This window comes from Panicum hallii, chromosome 1 (genome assembly GCF_002211085.1).
Source record: "Panicum hallii strain FIL2 chromosome 1, PHallii_v3.1, whole genome shotgun sequence".
Taxonomy (NCBI): Eukaryota; Viridiplantae; Streptophyta; class Magnoliopsida; order Poales; family Poaceae; genus Panicum; species Panicum hallii.
The window spans coordinates 45,434,565-45,454,991 of NC_038042.1; the positions used below are offsets into that span (position 1 = coordinate 45,434,565).

General features: G+C 52.0%; 2 protein-coding genes across 2 annotated transcripts; one reads left to right on the forward strand and one right to left on the reverse strand.

Moving 5' to 3' along the window:
* Positions 1–722: 722 nt before the first annotated feature.
* On the forward strand, positions 723–2,967 carry LOC112894522 (probable BOI-related E3 ubiquitin-protein ligase 3). Its single transcript, XM_025962274.1, has 3 exons — positions 723–1,111; positions 1,233–1,653; positions 1,755–2,967. Exons 1-3 carry the CDS (start codon positions 1,047–1,049, stop codon positions 2,268–2,270), a joined length of 1,002 nt encoding a protein of 333 aa, XP_025818059.1. The 5' UTR covers positions 723–1,046; the 3' UTR covers positions 2,271–2,967.
* A 6,819-nt stretch (positions 2,968–9,786) lies between these two features.
* Positions 9,787–19,935, reverse strand: LOC112894493 (protein O-linked-mannose beta-1,4-N-acetylglucosaminyltransferase 2-like). The gene is made up of 5 exons (XM_025962228.1): positions 19,479–19,935; positions 19,303–19,356; positions 19,140–19,214; positions 18,944–19,042; positions 9,787–11,201 (listed from the first exon to the last, which is right to left on the reverse strand). Exons 1-5 carry the CDS (start codon positions 19,618–19,620, stop codon positions 10,018–10,020), a joined length of 1,554 nt encoding a protein of 517 aa, XP_025818013.1. The 5' UTR covers positions 19,621–19,935; the 3' UTR covers positions 9,787–10,017.
* Positions 19,936–20,427: the final 492 nt, after the last annotated feature.

Consider the following 20,427-nt stretch of genomic DNA (forward strand, 5'->3'; position numbering starts at 1 on the left):
CATCCCTTATCCTAAAATATGTACGCTATGTGCACAGTCCAATTCAACTATCAATTGTTGTACATAAGAAGATAATTAGTAGCTATTTTTTCTATTAGTAATAAATAAGGACAGATATGAGAAAAATAAGAGGAGGAGAATCATTGGGCCTAATCTTACCATGGGCTGGGGCCCACCCATAGATCCGCTGGAAGAATGGGCAATATCTTAATGGTGGCGTCCTGAAAATATTGTACCCGCACTATAGCCTGATATTTAAACAACATTTAGAAAGCAATTAATTACAATTTAAATGGTAAGTGGAAACCACAGGTTTAATTATGAGGCAATTAATTATGGTTTGAATGGCAATTAAATTTCATGACGCACATGAGGGAAGCTTTTCTATTTCTAAATAGCACGCTACCAACCACCAATTCTGATGGATGTAGTCTGTTCCTACATTACTAGCCATGTTCCCTATATTTAGCATCAAGGTTTTACATGTGTGTGCCACACGTGTCCGGCTGCTACCTGCTAGTGTACAGCACACCATATGGTTCTGAATTGTAGTGTGTGTACTGGGCTAGAAACGGTCGAGTGGGAAAATGACGAAGCCTCCGGGAAAGAGGAAAAAACAGCAGAAAAGGCAAGGTATCAATCCAATGCACCACCCAACCCCACCCAACCCATCCCAAGGCTCCTTTGCTTGCTTGCCTTCTTGAGAAAAAGCGTCTTTTTTCCACTCCCCGTGATAATCTCTGATCTCGCCGAAGCAAACAGCACTTGTCGCCTCTTGATCCAACACTAGGAGGCGACGCCCCCACACCCCACGCCCACGCTTCCTTTTCCTTGCCGCGCTTACCGCGGAATCCGCCATGGCCCTGCCATATATAACCTCGCTAGCCCTGCTCACCACCACCACCACCCACCCCCACCCCACGGTTACATGATCCCACGTCCTCGCGCGGCGTGGTCGCACTGCTACGGTACCGCCCAACGCCATCCTTGCCTCCTCGTCCTCCTCCCTCGTGCCGTCCTCTCCTGGTGGTAGGCCTTCCCCCCTTATGGCCGTGCACGCCCAGTACGCCGCCCACGCCTTCCCCCATGACCCGCGCGCCATCACCACAAGGTTCGCCTCGCGATCTTCCTCTCTTTCCCTCTCTCTCGCCGGCCTCCTATTTATTCATCCTCAGCGAAAACCACCGCGTACGGCGTCTCGATTACTCACCCGTGCGTGTCGTGCTCCGCAGGCCAGCGCTGGACGACGCGATGATGAGCGCCTCGGTGTTCCTCGGCGAGCCTGGCGGCGGTCACTCTCTCGCCGCCGCGGTGGGCGGCAACACGGCGTTCAGCGGCCTCACCTGCATCATCAACAACAACGGCGACACGGGTTGCCTCGGGCCGTCGAGGAAGCGCGCAAGGGTGGGCGAGGTGGCCGGCGCGGGCCTGATCGCGGACCTGCAAGGCCATCGCGCTCTGCTGCCGCCGGTGCCGGTGCCTGTGCCCGTGCCGCAGGAGTTCGCGCCGGCAGGCGACGTGCAGAGCAGGTTGCTCTGCTCTGGCGCGGCGTCCACTAGCGGCCGCCCGGCGAGCCTCGCGCCGGCCTCGCAGGGCCTCCTCTCCCACCTCTACCGCCACGGCGTCGAGATGGACGCGCTCATCCGCATCGAGGTGCGTTGGTTATTTCATTCCTCGCCAAGATTTGCAGGGTTCTGTCGCGAACTTCGGCCGTCTCACTGGGTCCAGCTTGGTTTTGGATTCCGCGCGCGCAGAACGAGAGGCTGCGGGCGGGGCTGCAGGAGGCGCGCCGCCGGCACGTCCGGGCGGTGGTGTCGGCGGTGGAGCGTGCGGCGGCGCGGCGCTTGCATGCGGCCGAGGCCGAGCTGGAGCGCGCCCTGGTACGCAACGCGGAGCTTCACGAGAGGCTCCGGCAGACGGTCGCCGAGGGCCGCGCTTGGCAGGACGTCGCCAAGGGCCACGAGGCCGTCGCGGCGGGCCTCCGCGCCACGCTCGACAGCCTCGTGCGGTCGTCGCCGCCACGCGCCGAGGGTGCGGGCGACGCCGAGGACGCGGAGTCGTGCTGCTTCGAGCAGGAGGAGGAGGAGGGCGCGGCGGAGGCGTCCGGCGGGGCGAGGGCGGCGTGCAGGTCGTGCGGCGCGGCAGACGCGAGCGTGCTGCTGCTGCCGTGCCGGCACCTGTGCCTCTGCCGCGGGTGCGAGGCCGGTGCCGAGGCGTGCCCCGTGTGCGCGGCCGCCAAGAACGCCTCGCTCCACGTCCTCCTGCCCTGACCAGACGTCTGTGTTCGACCGATGGCTCATGACTGTGCATCCATCTCCCCAAGACGGTGTCAGGGGAGGAAAAAAAAAAGGAGCTGCTTTTCATCGACGCATCGGTTCGAGGAGATTTGCATTCCGCGAGGAAACTGACCACGCAACCTGGATGAAGGCCATGGATGACGAAGAAATCAAGAATGGGTTCTGGCTTTGCTGGTCATCGCCTCGATCGAGCGGACGTCAACACTGGTGGTGGTACGGGAAACGACGCAAGAAAGGCGATCACCGACTGGTTGAAGCAAACGCTCGTAAAAACACGAGAGCTTGAGTACATGACACTAGGAGCTGAAATGTCAATATGGAGCATGGCAAGTACAAGGAGTTTTCTACTTTTCTATGAAGTTTAGTAGGAGTACAGTGCTGCCAAGCCTCAAACTTGTGGAGATACAATACTATCTTCTCCGTGGCAAAGCAAGATGAGACTGTAAATAGTTTTCGAATTCCAAAGTTTCTGCCGAGATAGATTTTTCAGAGTTTAAGACAGGCACTAGGAAGTAAAACAAAACAAGCTTAATTAGTAGATTGGTCGCCATGGCCGCTGGTAAACACACAGTGGATGCCAGAGAACCTGCCCGTGCCACGCCCGGCCCTGTCACTCGCTTCAACGTGCCACCTGCCGTATGCTAACTTTTCCTTTTGAGACGCCATGCCATCTGTTACTGATGCCAACGCCCAACTGTGTCTGTGTCGCGCGCACACATCATCGCTAGCGTCGTCGCATGTGACTGACCGTGTCGCTGTTGTTGATGCGTCTGACCCTTGTGCAGAATCCTGAAACCAAAAGCAAGGCGGCCGGCACACAGTGGCAACTTGCTGCTTCGATAGTAGGACGGAGCAGGACCGATCAGGATGCCTAGCCAGCGGCAAGTTTGCGTTCTACGTGATGTGAAGTGTCGAGCACGCGTGTCTGCCGCGAGCGGGCGGAGCAGGTCAACAGGCCGTCGGTGCTGGCTCCGCTCGTCCCCTGCCCGGCGGCAGTAGGTGATCCGACGCGCCCCGATCCGCCGGAGAAAACCACGGCCTGACCGACACAAAGGCAAACGGCGAACCTAACGTGTTCAGTACAGACCTTACATGAACGTCTCTTGGTGGTTTCGTTTCGGTCGAGGAAGAAGCGCCAATTGCCAATTCAAGAACAAGTCGTCCTCGGATCCATCAGCTTCGGATGCGAACCTTTCAGCTGCCAGTGTGATGGATCAGTGCTTAACCAGATCAAGAGAATGCGTCGGTGTACTGATACTTCAGGCTCATGACTTGATCCGTCAGGCTCCGAGCAGAGTCATGCATGGAAGCTTCATGGATGCTACTACCGTATATGTAGTGTATATATATCATATACGCAACCTTCACGAAAAAATATTTAGCATATACTCCCTTCGTTCCAAATTTAGATCATTTTGGCAAATCTAAATACATCCAGATACATAAATTTTACTATACACCTAGATAAACACTGTATCTATATACGTAGCAAAAACTACATATCTTCCAGCAGTCTCCGTGTGCCAATATGTTAAAAAACTGCTTTGCCCATACCGTCTTTGGTCAGACAATATCCATCAGGATCTCGAGACCAAGTGGTTCAGACAACCCATTATTCAATTAAGATAATCTTTGGTAAGACACCAGACGCTACGTATGTCTGAACATGGGGAGTACTAGCTAGCTATCAATATTAATTAATTAAATTATTAATAGCCTCTGTATGTTCCTTCCGATGCATGCAAACATATACGTTGCGATCAGACGAGTTGAGCTAGAGTCCGTCCACGCGAAGATGACCGGAGACCAAACCACCGGGGAGTGGGGAGCAATATACTAGTGGCTGGTGCCGGCGTCGTGAAGGCAGGGCTCGGCTGCTCTGGCCTCCGGCCGGCCGGCCGGTCATACGTTCAGTGCTCCTGCAAGTCAGGTCAAACGAGCACAGCAGCTAGACCACCTTGTTTTGTCGCCATCAGGTTTAGGGGAGGCGAGCTAGCTGCTCTTATTGCTTCATGGATCGGCAGCAGCAGGAACATGATGCCCATCCCCAAGTCAGTGGAGTCCATCAGCCACGGAACTGCTGCTGCCACTGCCTGGCCAATCGAGCACGCCGAGAGAATCAGCTCTCACAAGAGAGAAAGGGAGCAACAACCAACTGGCAACCGTCCGTCCGTTCGTCTCGGTCGCCGTTGGCACGATTGGTGGCATCGATGGCTTGGTGGCCTGCAGCAGCAGCAGCGGGCCACTAGTGTGACGCATGATGGGAGCCGGCAGGATCGATGGCGTTGTTTGTTTCGAGCGCACGTCAACTCGATCGTACCGTCTCGAACGCAGCTTTCCAAGCGCGAATGGGAGACCGGATCGGATCGATCGACCGACGGCACGCCGCGCATGCACGGCTGGAGTTCTTGGACCGGTAGAGCGTGAGGTGGGGCGTGCAATGAGCTAATGTTGACTGGTGAACGAGGAGGGACCAGGGCCGAGAGGCTAGGCGGCAGCTCTCAGTTTCTGACGGCGATCGATGGGGGTTGGGGACGAGGACAGACAGATAGCAGAGGGAGGACTCAGCGGCGTGGGTTGAAGGCTCGATTTTTGCCGGAAATGAAGGGGATCTGAGATCTTGGAAAAGGAGACACGTCCATGTAGTACTACGGCACCTAGCTCGTTCCGATTGATTGCTTTGTTTAGGGGCGGTCCCTTGTAGCAAGTTTATGGCGTTGGATGCGAAGCTGTTATTAGATGATACTACTGTACTATGTTTGGGAGTGATGGTGTGGTCCAGCCATGGCGATCGTACAAGTGGTACCAGTGTTGTTCGGTGTCACATGAGGCCCGGACCGGTTTGATCCAACTCAATGCTTTTGAATGAAGATCTAGCTCAACATCCATCGAGATTGCCAACAATGCCACCCAAGTCTAGATGTAAGGAATACGAAAGGGAATTAGGTGCAGATACCAACACTAGGTCAGAACGAAAGAAATGCAGTCGGGACTTGGGGAAGCATCTTTCAGGTGAGCTCAAATCTGAATAGCAGGAAACTTAAATTATTGCGTAACCATGTCGTAAAATAAGCGCCCAGTCAATGCTGTGGTATCATTTATCAATGAGAAGACTCTCTTTGCTTTCATGCTAGTACTGCTGCCGAACAATAATTTAGTTCATCAGGAAGGAGGGGTACTTGCCATGCCTAACATGGCTATAGAAAACACTTGAAGGACCGATTTAGTTGCTTATACGTATGTGCGCATGCATCACATCACACTGCTTTGACTTCTAATGTTTTTGCAGTTCTTTCTAACTTAGCTCTCACGCCCATTTAGCTTACTGTTTCCTTCAAGCTGCAGAATTTAGCTGACATGCATGCCGGCTTGGAACGCCAGGAACTGATGATAAAGAAACGGATAGTAGTTCAACGATGATTTCGAAACCCACTACACTGCTCATGACGCACGATCCGAGAAGAAAAAAGTTTCGAGGACCGATTCAATTCCTGCTCATGGGATGCTGACCGCCATCTTTATCCTACGAGAATGAGACTTATCAGATCGAACTGGCGAGAACAGCCGAAATCTGTCGCCAGGAGCATCAATAATGGCCGATCTTTCTTGAGAAACTGTAGACCAAGACCGACTTGGTCTCGACTGGCTAGCTAACCCTAATTATTGGCCTTTTTCATGCGTCGTGTTGACGAGACCGAACGCTCGAGGCAGAAATCAACAAGCCGGATCATCGCCGGCCAATCGCGGGGGAACAATTCACAGTAGTGCGTGTGAACTGCTAGCTCCTGCAGGAGAAACTTGAACTGGAGATGCAGTCAGAGATGACCAGCATGTGAAGCTGCAGCTCGTTCATGCTGAGGGCTTCAGTTCGATCAGCTTACAGGTTTGATTATTGCGTTCTGACTTGGAATTCGGGTCTCTCTTGTGTGTTCAGTCTCGGAAATCTGGCCGGTGTAGCAGTCGCAGCATGCAGTCTGCGTGTGGTGAACATGGGCCCAGGGATGCAGATCAGTATTCAACGATATGGTCTATGGAGCTGTATATATTATACTGCCTCGTCATCTCTACATCAAGATGCAGAAGCATTCAAACCTGATGAGCTACCGACATTGGTGGTACCTACTGGGAGTACTACGTTAAGAAACAGGAGACTGTTGGGATGGAAATACAAGTAGATGTACATGTACAGGCCTGTAAAGTTTGAAATTATTTTCCTTCTACTCCAAATATGAAAGCAGTAGATGTAAGGCTTAAGCAGCCTATTGCACTATTTCCTCCGGATTGGAAATTTAAATTCATCTATATTTGTCGTAAGTAGTGATTTTTTATTTATCTTTAACCGTGAATGTCAAATTTTGTATATGACAACACAAGATTTGTTAGATATTTCGGCAAATTTCAGCATATTTTAATTCCGAGTAGTACTAGCAATTCCATGATATAAATTAGTGATCTTATGACAAAAAGGTATGTGATTGTGTTCATATTAATTTTATTAAAAAATATGAATAAAAAGGTAAACCATAGCAGGTTTAGAAAGTATCCAGAGGTGGGACCAGTGCCGGAGGCATCAGTTGCGCCGTTCCCTAGACTTGACATTGTGTCGGTCTGGGCTATTTGACATAGTCGAACTAAGTCGATACAATGCAGATGGCCTTAAGAAAGTAGTTGGGATGATCTTGATGTTCATTTGGGGAACACAGCTACGATCACCAGGAAAAAGTTGTATGAGCTAGTCGTACTCAATGAGGAAGTAGTCGCACAACTTTAGAAAATAGTCGTACGGCTTGAGGAAGAAGTAGTTGATTGGAGAGCAAGTGAGCGGTCGCGTGAAGACGCTTCCAAAAACCTGATTGCCCACTATCCCGTGCAGGACCTTCAGCGTTCCGGAGGTCTGATCTCGCTAGAGCTATGCACGCAGCGCTAGCGATAGAGATGTTGTAGTAGAAAACAGAGAAAGAAAGAGAGACGTCTCCTCGGTAGGAATACCAAAGTGTTTTTCCTTCCGCTTGAATGAGAGGAGGCCGGCTATAAGTGATAGGAGAGAAATCTGGACACAACAATGGCCATTAATTAAGTCGCACCATTTACCGGTCATCAATTCTCTATTTTAATCACCATTTACAACCCAGCCATTACTCTCTTCAATTACCCACGCGGTATTAATCACCTTATAACTCCCCAGTATTAACTCGTGGGCCTATTAATTCTTAATTTATCATTCAAATAAATGGGCCTAGCCCAAATATTCCACAAGATTGGCACTCAATGTTTTAAATTGCGGATTATAGGATTTAGCAACAGCTTTCTCCACCCGCTAAAAGCGCCATTGCAACCCATTATTTCTACTACAGTGATCCTAACATCAGCTCTTCGGAACCACCGTAACACATCTATAGACTGCTATTTAAACAATGTTGGCCCTTGGCGCCATTACGAGAAATATTTCCACAATAAACAACTCCTTACACTTGTAAAATATTATATTTTATATAGATATTACTTGTCAGAATGTTGTAGTAGAGACTGAATGGACTTATATTTCTGACTGGAGGAAGGATTCGACTTTTAAGTTTTAAGACTTAACGTGAAGTTCAATTACAGTTGCAGTTGCGCTTGTGGTCCGATCCTAATAAGAGAGCTAGATACAAGTCCACCACACGGCCTCCTACTAGGTTAACCCAGCTAGCATTTCTCGGTCGGATGGATCTCCTCCTATTTAGACAAGCTTGTAAATGCGCACATGTACACATACTATAGTACTCCACTGAACCCGTGATCCGGCCGGCACGTACGTAGTTGGGCGCGTCAACAGTGTAACGTACGGACGGATCCCAACGGCCCCTGCGGCATTCACGGCCTTGATTGCCTAATTCCTGCCGGTACACACGTACGCTAGCTGCCGGCCATAGCAGCTTGATTTGGCGGGAAAGGGAACCCCAAATAAAGTGACACCGCCGCTGGAATTGAAGGCTATTGGGATAGAGCTAGCGACGGAAAGTTTGGTAGGGTACTATCCGTGCGTAACAGTAAAACTAACCCTTCTTTTTGTTAAAACAAAAATCCCATCCTGTCCTCTAAAAACTGTCGTTGAAACTTACCAGTAACGTTTGGAAACAAAGCCAGCAGGAACCGGCCGGACAACGGGGAGTGCGCCGCGTCGAGAACGGGCAGCCCACGCCGACGGTGACGATGCACTGATGCGTGTGCCAGGAGGCCGGCACTAAGGTAGCTGCTGATCGATGACGATAGGCAATAGGCATGGTCGTCTTCGCATGACCCAGGCCGGGCCGGGTCAGAAGGGGCGCGCGCGTGCCGTGCCGAGACACGGTGACGCGTACGCACGTCGTCCCTCTCCCGCGCCGCGCGCTCTGAACACGACCGGAGCAGATCAATTGTGCAATGCAACCATTAGCGACGTCATCACTGGCAGATCAGCTAGCCGATCGAGATGTCTGTTCTCTAGGGCAGATCTCTGGAGCTCTCGATGTTAGGTGCTGGGGGAACATCAGCTGACTTCACTTGTGCTGGCCTTCTGCCACTTTGATATGCAGAGCTGGTAGCTGCCGCCGAGGCTTGCATGCGTCTCACAGGCCTGTTGGAGTATGTCTCGTAACATGCTAGTACTGTCGTGTTGGAGTGCGACGGAGAGCACAAGGTTTCGATGCCTTCGCTTCATGTATGGTCGTTTTTTGCGTGCAAGTTACAGGTGTTTATCGTCGCCGTCGATTGTTTTTCCTGCCTGAGTCGTCGTCGTCATTTGGGCATGCCGAGCAGCTACCGGGACTAGTACAAGTGGCAACTTGGTCTGGTCGGCATGGGCGTGAGCGGTGACGATGAGCGGCTCCGCTCGGGAATCTCTCATAGCACCGGAGAAATAAAGGGCAAAAAGGCGCAGCGACTACTGCAAGATCCGCGCCGTGGCTTACTCAGCAATGTGGCGTGCAGGAGGGGCGCGAGACCAAGTGGGCGGCAGCTACCCCAACCCCTTCACCATTTCTCTCAGCACGATAGTGATCGCACGCACGTACGTAAGAGTAAGGGAAAACGGAGGAAAACACTGAAAGAAAATAAACGGGAAAGCTCATCTGCTACAAAAATTCCCCTGCTCTCAACACTACGCTCATATATATGCATTGGTCGGGAAAGGAGGTGCAGCACTCGGCTCCTGCGCAATGGGATGCGCGATCCTTTAAATCAATACATGTTTCGAACTTAAGTGGGATCTTTAGGGTTCATTATTGATTTGTAACCTGTACTATTACAGTTCAAAACAGGATAACATGATAGATAGCCCAAGAAGTTCACAAAAATTATGATATTTCTTTGCTTGCAATTTTTTTTCACCATTATAGGATGCTGCATCATATTTCTTGTTTGTTATATTAGTCTCGATGTCTTTGTTCACCAGCAAGACAATGGCTACAAATTTGAACAGTAAGCAACCAATACAAGATGCCAAAAGGCACATTCGATCTGGGGGTCAAGATTAAAACTGAACATCAGAAAATCGTAATGGACTTATTATCATCTTTTCTTTAACATCCACAGCACTATCAATCCAATCATACATTTTCAATTCTATACATTAGCATCACGAGGACAATAAACCCTATAAAAACAAAACAATAAGCCCTATAAAAACAAAGTGTGAAGTTGCTTCTTTCTTCAGTGAAAACTGATGGATTTCCGTAGCTAACAGAAACCTCGTCTCATCCACCTACATAATGAACTCTATCGCCTTCAACAAGCTAGGCCCAAACCTTGTCATGTTGAGCACAATGTCCTGCGCGGACATATAGAACTCCCCAACCTTCTCCCATCCACTGTTCCTGATGGCTTCTGGATCCTTGATTACCGTATGGTTCCAACCATACTTCTCCAGTAGCGTGCTCTCGTCCGGGCTGATGCTGTACTGCACGTGTCTGAGGCCCATGTTCCTTGCAGGTGCACCGTAGAACCCATCAGCCATGAACTCAATTCCATATGGTACAATGTGCACCAACACTGCACCGGACCGCAGGAACACCATGTTAGTCAAGCCTGCACCGTGAACACCCATGATTGCATCACATGAGTCGACCAAGCGCACAAATTCATCAAGATTATTGGAGTCAACCCTCGGGTCTGCCTGAACCACCTCAAAACCAAACCAATCAAGCCCTTGCAAAACATCGGGAGCATTCATGAACCTTCGAGTCTTCCCCCGGTCGATGAGCATTATCCGAGGCTTCCTCTCAGGGTCATCTTTGTCAGCCCTGTATGGTATATCCACTTCGGGTGCAGGCAATCCATAGGATTCACGGACAAACAAACGAAAATCCATCATTGTGTAGTTATGTGGCGAAGCGTTCGGATCAATACCAAAGTCCCGGTGGCTCCTGAGTCCAACAATGACATGTGGATAGCACCTGACCTGGTTGTCTGTATCAAAATCAATAATTTTGTGCTTTGTGATGCGATGAAAGATTGCTGAGTACTTCTTGATGAACCAGGGCTGATTGTTGGTGATAAGTAATTGGACATCTTGGTCAAACTGGTGGGCAGTAAGAAACAGAGGGAGAAGAACATCACTGACGTCATGCCAAATGTTCCCTGTAAACCCACCTAATGCAAAGACAATGGCCGGTATGGCATGCCTGGATGTGCAACTTGGCTCCTGTTGAGAAGCATTTAGGGACTTGACAGTCACCTTCTTGATCCATGGAAGGCTTTTCCGGGACTGTGCAGGAATGCTCCACTCTTTACCATTGGAAGTGAGGGACTGTGGCACATACGTTACAGTGGAGGAGTGGCCGATGGTGCGAGCATCACCACAAAGCTCACAGATGTCGTAGCGCTGGTTGGAGAGGTCACAGATGGTTGTTCCAGTTCCAGGTGTGCATTTTGTGTACTGAACTAAACCTGATGATAAATAATATGAAGTCACCAGTTTTAAATGTTAGTGCTTGTTATTGGGAAATAATTGTGAATTTTCTGTTTGGTCATTCAATGAACAATTACAATTGTAATTGGGACCAAAGAAAGTATTTGGCTGCTACAGAGTTGTTCCATTTAAGGACTCTATTATAGGACATGAGTATAGGGATAACACCATATCATGGGAGCATCTAGGGTAAAAAAGGAGGAACTAAACGGAATAAGCTGTAATGGTGTATCAGGATAAAGTTGCCATTTACTTCAATGGTCATCAGATCACATCAGCAACAAAACATCTGATGGCGCAAGATTTATTTGATTTCATTGTGCAAAATCATACAAGATTAGAAATGTCTCAAAAGCACCGTGTCATGCTACTGTAAAACACAACCAAATCGAACCAAAATGTACAGCTGGACTTGACTGGATCAATATCCAGTACGAAATATATTTCAGATTTAGATTGTGTGCAATGGAACTTTTAAATGTTGATTACTATTATCGATCAAAATGTGTCATGTCATATGCGAATAATATCAATAAGCTCAACCTCAAAAGTACTTCTATATGACTGGTTTTGTTAATGTATATTTAGATATAGAAATGGAAAAAAAGTGAGGAAGTGTCCATGTCCTAAACTATAAGCAAATAGAACTGAGTCGGTACCAAAGTAGAAAATAAGATTTTACTCTGAAACAACTCAAAATGCAATATCCTCTATATGACACATCAAACAGTGGCAATGATCCCCACACACAAATTATTGATAGATATTTGTTGGACAGCTTTGAAGTGGAAGGGTGCAAGTTTGTGAAGCCACATGCATTGTTTCATTAAAAGAAATCAATTTTCATGGAAAAGGAACATTTCATTTGCATCCTTTTGAAAATATAAATAGATTAGGAAACATTGAATATGTTAATGTGTTTATTGAAGTAGATCTAATCCAACAAACCAGCAAAGCATGGATGCTACTGGGATACTACTGGTTGTACAACTGTATGTTTCTTTATTTCACTGATCCTATTTTTCAGTACTCTTGGATCTCTGTTTTCCTCTGAACCATGATAGGTGAAGATTATACTATATTTAGAAATAAAAACAAAAGAAAAAATTTATGTTTTGCGGTGACAATTTCACAAAATAACTTCATAAAAAGTACATTTGGTTGTCAATCGAACTTTTCCTTTTCAATTCATTAGTGACAGGTTAATTCTAAGCCTATTTCTGTAAGTTGAGGTTTTCAAAAGGAAACTTTCATATGGAGGATCTAAAGCAAATATAAATAGATGAAGTCATCATATTTAGTCCTTAGAGTAACTAAATTCTCATCCTCAGATAAACAAGCTGACTTGTTATATCTAAAGTGAGCTCCCATATATAGGTAGATATAAATAAAATTGTCGCGATCTTATCCTCCGCTTCTTTATACAAATGTTGATAGAAGAAGGCTGGTGCCCATGCTAAAGCAGCAATTTTCTATTTAAGTTTTTGTGTCATGCTATAGCATATTCACTAGAATATGCTTGTATCGGCGTCTTAAGGTGCCTTAAGAGTCTAGTAAGGTGTCTTAAGAGTCTAGTAGCATTTTCCTAATAATATGCTGTTTGGAGTCTATATATACATCAAGACTGCTCTTTGGGCTTCTTTGAGTGAAATGAAAAATTCATTTGAGCCAAAAATTGGTATCAAGAGCTAGGGTTTTGTTTTCTCCCTTTACCAGCCTTCTCTCTCTGCCCCAGCCGCTGCCATCTCTCTCTGACCCTCCAATCCGGCGGTGCACAGCACGCCCCTTGCCCACCCGTCGGCGGCGCCCTTCTCTACCTCCCCCGGTGGCGCGTCTTCACCGCCCCCTCCCGTTGCTCTCCCTCCGCGCGGCGCAGTCTCGCATGTTGATCCGGCGGCTCGGCTCACGGCCAACGCGCGCACGGAGGACCACCGCAGCTACGCGGGCTCGTCGCCCGGGGCGGCAGTGCGGGACAAGGCACGCGTGCGGCTGGGCGCGGGCTTGCAGCAGGGGGCGCGCGACGCTCGCGCGGGCGGAGGAGCAGGGGCGCGCTGCTCGTGGGTACAGGACGCGTGCAGGAGCAAAGGTGCGGCGCGGCTCCAACAGCTTGCAGGCAGCGGCGCGCGAGCAGGGGGAGGTGCAGGTGCAGGTGCGGCTCGTTCTTCCCCTTCCCTCTGCAGCAAGCTTCTCCACTCCGGTCCATGGCTTCTCGTGCACGGAGCCGCACCTCCGGCGGCGGCTCCATCTTGTCGAGCACGAGGCGCTAGCGCGCGGAGGATGCGGCAAGGCCAGAGGCCGCGGCGGCTGCTGCGGAAACAGAGCGCGTGCTAGCAAAGCGGCGGTGGCACGCGGAGTAGGCGAAGCGGGAGGCCCTGGAGGTGCGGGAGGTGGCAGCGGCGTCTGCCGCTACAGCAGCGGCAACGTGCTGCGCGCGTGGACCAGCGCCTAGGAGCACGGGGCCCGTGCCATAGCTGGCCAGCGGGCCATGGCTGAGGCTATGGCCGCGCGCAACCGATGGAGGCCGGCTACGACGACCTCGGCTCGGGCGCCGGCAACGACGATGGTGACCTGGGGTCGGAGAATGACGTCGAGGCCAAGCTCCGGCAAGCGGAGAGGTATCGACGCATCTCCCCGTCGCCGGCACCGGCGTGCCTCTCCTTCCCCGGAGCGGCGACGGGGTCGCCCAGGATGGCGGGGTGGATCCCCCGTCGTTCAAACGATCTTCAAGGACTCTAGCGGCGGCGCGCCGTGGCCGGTGCTCAAGAAGACGAACTACGCCGACTGGAGCTCGATCATGAAGGTCAAGCTGCAGGCGCGGCAGATGTTGGGCACGGTGAGGTACGGTAACATCGACCGCCACGAGGACCGGCCTGTCCTCGAGGCCCTTCTCGTGGCCGTCCCGCCGGAGATGGCGCCCGTCCTCGCCGACAAGCCCACCCCCAAGGAAGCTTGGGTGGCCATCGCCAAGGCACGTATCGGTAGTGACCGTGCGCCACTCTCCAGAAGCTTCGGCAGGAGTGGGGATCGCTTGGCCTTCCGGCCGGGCGAGGACATCGACGAATTCATTCTCCGCCTCTGCAGCTTGATGTAGCAGCTGAAGCGGTTTGGCGACGACGACATCAATGAGGAGCGGGCGGTCGAGAAGCTTCTCTGCATCGTCCCCGACAAGTACACTCAGGTCGCCCTGGCGGTAGAGACGCTGCTGGACCTCTCCGAGCTCACGATCGAGGAGTTGACGGGCCGTCTCAAGGCCATTTATGGCCGCAAGCTATCTCCCATCAAGCCGACCACCGCGGGCGGCAAGCTTCTACTCACCGAGGAGCAGTGGCGTGCTCGTCAGGGTGAGCGGAATAAGGGGGAGGCCTCGAGCTCGACGAGCGTCCGCAAGTGCAAGCCGCGCAAGGAGCGCAAGGCTCCCCGGCCGCGCAGAGGCGCTGATGGCGGCAACTCCAGCGAGCGCAAGGCCACCTGCAGCGACACCTGCCACAACTGTGGCAATGCTGGCCACTGGGCCAAGGACTGCAAGCAGCCGAAGCGTGGCGGTCAGGCTCACGTCACGGAGACTTGGTCGACGATGAGCCGGCCCTGTTCCTGATGCCTGGGAGTGTCGAGCCACGCTCCTCTCCCGTACCGGCCGTAACCATGCTCCTCCACTTCGATGAACCGCGAACTCACGCCTTCCTTGGGAAGGGCGCGAGCGACAAGAAGATCGACGGATGGTACCTCGACACCGGTGCCACCCACCACATGATCGGGCGGCGTGAGTACTTCTCCGACCTGGACTCCACCGTGAGAGGTTCCGTCAAGTTCAGGGACACCTCCGCTGTGGAGATCGAGGGTGCTAGATCTGTCATCTTCGTCACGAAGACCGGCGAGCACTGGATGCTCACCGGTGTCTACTCCCTCCTAGCACTGCGGAACTCGATCATCAGCTTGGGACAGCTGGATGAGAAGGGGTCACGCGTGGAGATCGAGCACGGACTGCTACGCATCTAGGACACTCGTCACCGTATTCTCGCTAAGGTTAGCAGAGGGAGCAACCGCCTCTATGTTCTCCATGCAGAGGTGGCGCAGCCTCTTTGCCTTGCAGCTCGACGCGTCGACGCCGCGTGGCGGTGGCACAAGCGCTTTGGGCACCTCAACTTTGAGGCCCTAAGTCAGCTCGGTGCCAAGGAGATGGTGCGGGGCATGCCGCACATCGACCATGTGGAGCAGTTCTGCGACACGTGCATGCTGGCGAAGCAGTGACGCCTCCCGTTCCCGCAACAGGTGAGCTTCCGCGCCAAGGAGAAGCTGGAGCTTGTGCACGGCGACCTGTGCGGCCCCGTCACACCGGCTACTCCTGGAGGCCGGCACTACTTCCTCCCCCTCGTCGACGACGTCTCCCGCTACATGTGGGCGATCCTCCTTGACACCAAGGCAGCTGCTTCGGACACCATCAAGCGTCATCAAGCCGCTGCGGAGGAGTGTGGCCGCAAGCTCCGTGTGTTGCGCACGGACAACGGCGGCCAGTTCACGGTGGCTGAGTTCGCGGCATACTGCGCTGACGAGGGCATCCAGCGCCACTACTCCGCAGCAGAACGGCGTCATTGAGCGCTGCAACCAGATGGTGGTGTCCACCGCTCGTGCCCTCCTCAAGCAGAGGGGGATGCCGGCCATCTACTAGGGTGAGGCGGTGATGACCGCCGTTCATCTGCTCAACCGCTCACCTACCAAGGCACTCTATGGAAAGATGCCATACGAGGTGTGGCACGACCGCACGCCGGCGGTAAGCCACTTCCACATCTTCGGTTGCGTCGCGTTCGTCAAGGAGCTTGGCCGCGTCGGCAAGCTCGACAATAAGAGCACTCCGGGGGTCTTCATCGGATACGCGGATGGCGTGAAGGCCTACCGCATCCTCGACCTTGTGACGCAGCGTGTGCGCATCGCGCGCGACATTGTGTTCGACGAGGGGCGAGGTTGGGCGTGGGACAAGGTGGTGGACGATGGCTCGACTTCGACAATCAGTGACTTCGTCATCGAGTACGTCCACTTCGAGGGAGCCAGGTGAGCTAGCAGCTCTTCTTCACTAAGCGTGCCTGCCCCAGCTCCGGGATTGTCACCAACTCCAGCGAGCCCCCCTCCACCGTCACCGTCGGCCACGCCTCGTTCTCATACACCGACGCCTCGTACGTCTACGCCGGCGCCCCGTACACCTACGTCAGCACTCGCTTCTCCAGGCTCGGCACCGCCAGCTCTGGTTTGCGACAAGCATCGCTCGGTGGAGTTCGTCATGCCGCTCTCCAACGACGAGGACCGTGTCAACGCGTACCACGATGGCGAGCCTCAGCGGTACCGCTCCGTCGAGGACATCCTCGGCGAGTAGCCGGTGCCTGGACTTGTGCCACACGCCTTGGAGGCGGAGCTACACCTGGCGCATGACGACGGTGAGCCACGTTCCTTTGCGGAGGTAGGGGGACACGCGACCTGGCGCGCCACGATGCAGCTGGAGATGGACGCCGTTGAGAGGAACCGGACTTGGGAGCTGGCGGATCTCCCTGCCGGATACCGTGCGATCACCCTCAAGTGGGTGTTCAAGTTGAAGAAAGATGAAGCCGGTGCAGTCATCAAGCATAAGGCCCGATTGGTTGCACGCGGGTTCGTGCAGCAGGAGGGAGTCGACTTCGACGACGCCTTCGCACCCGTCGCACGGATGGAGTCCGTACGTCTCCTCCCCGCGCTGGCAATCCAGGAGGGCTAGCGCGTCCACCATATGGATGTCAAGTCCTTTCTCAACGGCGACTTGAAAGAGGAGGTCCACGTCCACCAACCGCCGGGATTCGTCATCCCCAACAAGGAGGGAAAGGTCCTTCGCCTGCGCAAGGCCCTCTACGGCTTGCAGCAGGCACCCCGGGCGTGGAACGCCAAGTTGGACGCCACCCTCAGGTCCATGGGGTTCGTGCAAAGCCCACACGAAGCGGCCGTCTACTGGCGAGGCAAGGGCGCCAATGCCCCGCTGGTGGGCGTCTACGTCGATGACTTGGTGATCACCGGAGCCAAGGACGACGAGGTGGAGGTATTCAAGGAGGAGATGAAGGCCGCCTTCCGAATGAGCGACCTGGGGCCCCTCTCCTTCTACTTGGGGATCGAGGTGCACCAGGACGACTCCGGCATCACTCTCGACAGACTGCCTACGCTAAGCACATCGTTGAGCTAGGTGGGCTCATTGACTGCAACCTCTCTCTCACTCCGATGGAGGAGAGGTTGAAGCTGAGCCGCGACAGCACCACAGAGAAGGTCGACACCACGGAGTACCGACGGCGTTTTGGGGAGCCTTCGCTACCTCACCCACACACGGCCGGAGTCGGTTCATACAGCGACCGATGGCGGAGCATCTGCAAGCCGTCAGGAGGATCATCCGCTACGTCGCGGGCACCCTCGACTACAGCCTGCACTACCCGAAGTGTCCCGACGCGGCACACTTCATCGGCTATAGCGACAGCGACCACGCCGGCGACATCGACACTAGCAAGAGCACAAGCGGGACGATGTTCTTCCTCGGCAAGTGTCTGGTCAAGCAACAGGTGGTGGCTCTGTCCAGCTGTGAGACAGAGTACATCACCGCTACTTCCGCTTCAACGCAGGCGATCTGGCTGGCTCGACTGCTTGGTGATCTCCTTGGTAGAGATGCCGAAGCAGTGGAGCTCCGGGTGGACAGCAAGTCCGCCCTAGCCCTGGCGAAGAACCCAGTCTTCCATGAGCGCAGCAAGCACATCAGGGTGAAGTATCACTTCATAAGGGGCTGCTTGGAGGATGGGAGCGTCAAGACCAACTACATCAGCACGCAGGACCAGCTCGCTGACTTCCTCACCAAATCTCTTGGGAGAGTCAAGTTTCAGGAGTTGCGGTCCAGGATTGGGATTATCAAGATCCCTTAGAAGACTTCACAAGACTTGGGCGTCGCACAAGACTTAGGGGGAGAATTGATAGAAGAAGGTTGGTGCCCATGTTAGAGCACCACTTTTCTATTTAAGTCTTTGCGTCATGCTATAGCATATTCACTATAATATCCTTGTATCGGCGTCTTAAAGTGTCTTAAGAGTCTAGTAGCATTTTCCCTAAAATATGTTGTTTGGAGTCTATATATGTATCAAGACTGCCCTTTGGGCTTCTTTGAGTGAAATGAAAAATCCATTTGGACCAACAAATGTAGCCAGAATAATGAAACCTATTTAGTTTTCACAAGTATTTTCCTCCTGCCTAAACGTAGCCCACCGGTACAAATAATGAGCTGCTAAATGTAAAAAACATCTACACCAAATGCTAATGCCCCTGTGGTCCATCTAAAGCATATCAATAGACTTTATCTTTATCTTTACCCCAGTGCAAGGAAGAGTTTTACCCCCCTTCAAGAGACCTCTTTACTATCTCTTGGTGTCGGATAGCACGGGTGAAGTTGGAACACTCTGTCTGTGATGTACTAGTTCCAAACTTATGGTACACACATCTACACAGCAGTATATCCACAGGCATAGAAACAAATAATGCAAAGAGAGATGTATCTACACTGTACTTGACTTAGCAGGTGACCCTGAGGGGAAGATTGATTTTCTCCACAGGTTCTACAGGTGAACCCAAACTCCAAACGACAACAACAAAAAAGAAGTATAGACAGTGTGACCTGCACTAGTAGCATCTCCAAACTACTTCATGATCAGATCAGGGATTCAGGGAGACATACCAGATCCTCCTGTGCTTTTCCCTCCTTGGTCCGGCACCGACGTTGATGTCCCTCCTTCGCTAACTGCAGGCGTGGTTTCCTGGAAAGCTTGATTGGGCTCTACATTTCGCCAACCCACAAGAATCAGAACTTCAAATTAGCTAATCCCCTCAGGTTGGGACATGGAGCAGTAGTGTGAGAAGTAACAATGCCACACCAGAAATTCCAGCATCGAGTTCTTGATCAGATATCGATGTTGCAAGGTCCTCCTTGTTGGGAGATCCTCCGGTGTCTGCATCTTGCAAACCAAATTATCAAATCCGACCAATCCGGTCTAGATTCCAAGACCCCCCACATAAATTCGATTTTTTTTCATTTACCTGTAGGTTCCGACGCATCGCGCACAGGCCGGAGGGTCTTGAACTGCGAGGAGGCTACGAGTCCCAATAAACATCTAGTAAGAACGCACATACACATTCGTTGATAGGGGAAGAAGAAAGCAACAGAAGAAAGATGCGCTAGCTGTCATTTAGCTCAGTAACCATGGAGAGCTCACCGTTTGGATCGTGCGCGAACAGGTTGGAGAAGACGACGACAGCGAGGACGGCCGCGACGAGGGCGGTAGCGAGCAGCGCGCCGAACCGGCGACGGCAGATGCGCTGCTTCACCATGCTCTTGGCGGCCTTGGGCAACCCCATGCCGCCAGTATTTTTCCTTCCTGGCCTCCTCGCTATGCTAGTCAACTTCTCGAGCTCTGTTCTGTTTCTGATTTTACTTCGAGATGCAACATACAGGAGCTGGCTGTGGGAACGAGATCCTCTGCTTTAAATTGCGTTAAGGCCCTCCCGCAGCCGTCCGAACGGAAACCAGCGCTCCAGATCGGCTGCTACAGTAAAGCAGGGGCGGAGGCAACCAGGGGACCAGGCACATCTGGTGGTCTTCTTTTCCCCCCTTCCCTCTTGCCCCTTTCTTCTACGATTGTTCCCCAAGACCAGCCAATGCTCCATGAGAAGTTAGAAAGGTCAAAAGTCAAAACAACATGCAAGTTGCAGCAATTCGAGTTTGGACCAGTTTGTTATCTTTTGGCATAGCATTATGTGATATCGATGCGTGAAAGTCTCTGAATCGACATCATCTTGATGATTCAGATTAAGAACACAGGCATCGGAGCAACTATCATGAAACAATATGATAGACCCCAATCGCAGGCTTGCTTTGATCACCATATAAGTTCATCGAGTTTATCTGCCAAGGTGACAAGAGTTGAGCTTTCGGTTGGGGTCCTGACTGCTGAAGTGTTGATAGTAGGTTGCTTAACAGATGCTGAGTTGGACTTTGGCTACATAACAAAATCCTGAAAAAAGTTCCGTTGCAGTTAGCATTAGATATGTGGAAAAAAAAGGAGCTGCTAAACACGACAGGAAATCATGCTATAGAAGAAGCGTACTACCTTGGACAAGGCCAGCACTGGAGGTTACTTGATGAAGATCGTTTGGACATGATTT

Bases quoted from the DNA above. Each gene is read 5' to 3' on its own strand.
- LOC112894522 (XM_025962274.1), top strand. From the start codon at position 1,047: ATGGCCGTGCACGCCCAGTACGCCGCCCACGCCTTCCCCCATGACCCG. The intron at 1,112-1,232 runs GTTCGCCTCGCG...CGTGCTCCGCAG, and splicing joins CCGCGCGCCATCACCACAAG to GCCAGCGCTGGACGACGCGA. The intron at 1,654-1,754 runs GTGCGTTGGTTA...CCGCGCGCGCAG, and splicing joins ACGCGCTCATCCGCATCGAG to AACGAGAGGCTGCGGGCGGG.
- LOC112894493 (XM_025962228.1), bottom strand. From the start codon at position 19,620: ATGGGGTTGCCCAAGGCCGCCAAGAGCATGGTGAAGCAGCGCATCTGC. The intron at 19,357-19,478 runs GTGAGCTCTCCA...TGGGACTCGTAG, and splicing joins GTTCGCGCACGATCCAAACG to CCTCCTCGCAGTTCAAGACC. The intron at 11,202-18,943 runs GTATGTCTCCCT...ATTTATCATCAG, and splicing joins GAAAAGCACAGGAGGATCTG to GTTTAGTTCAGTACACAAAA.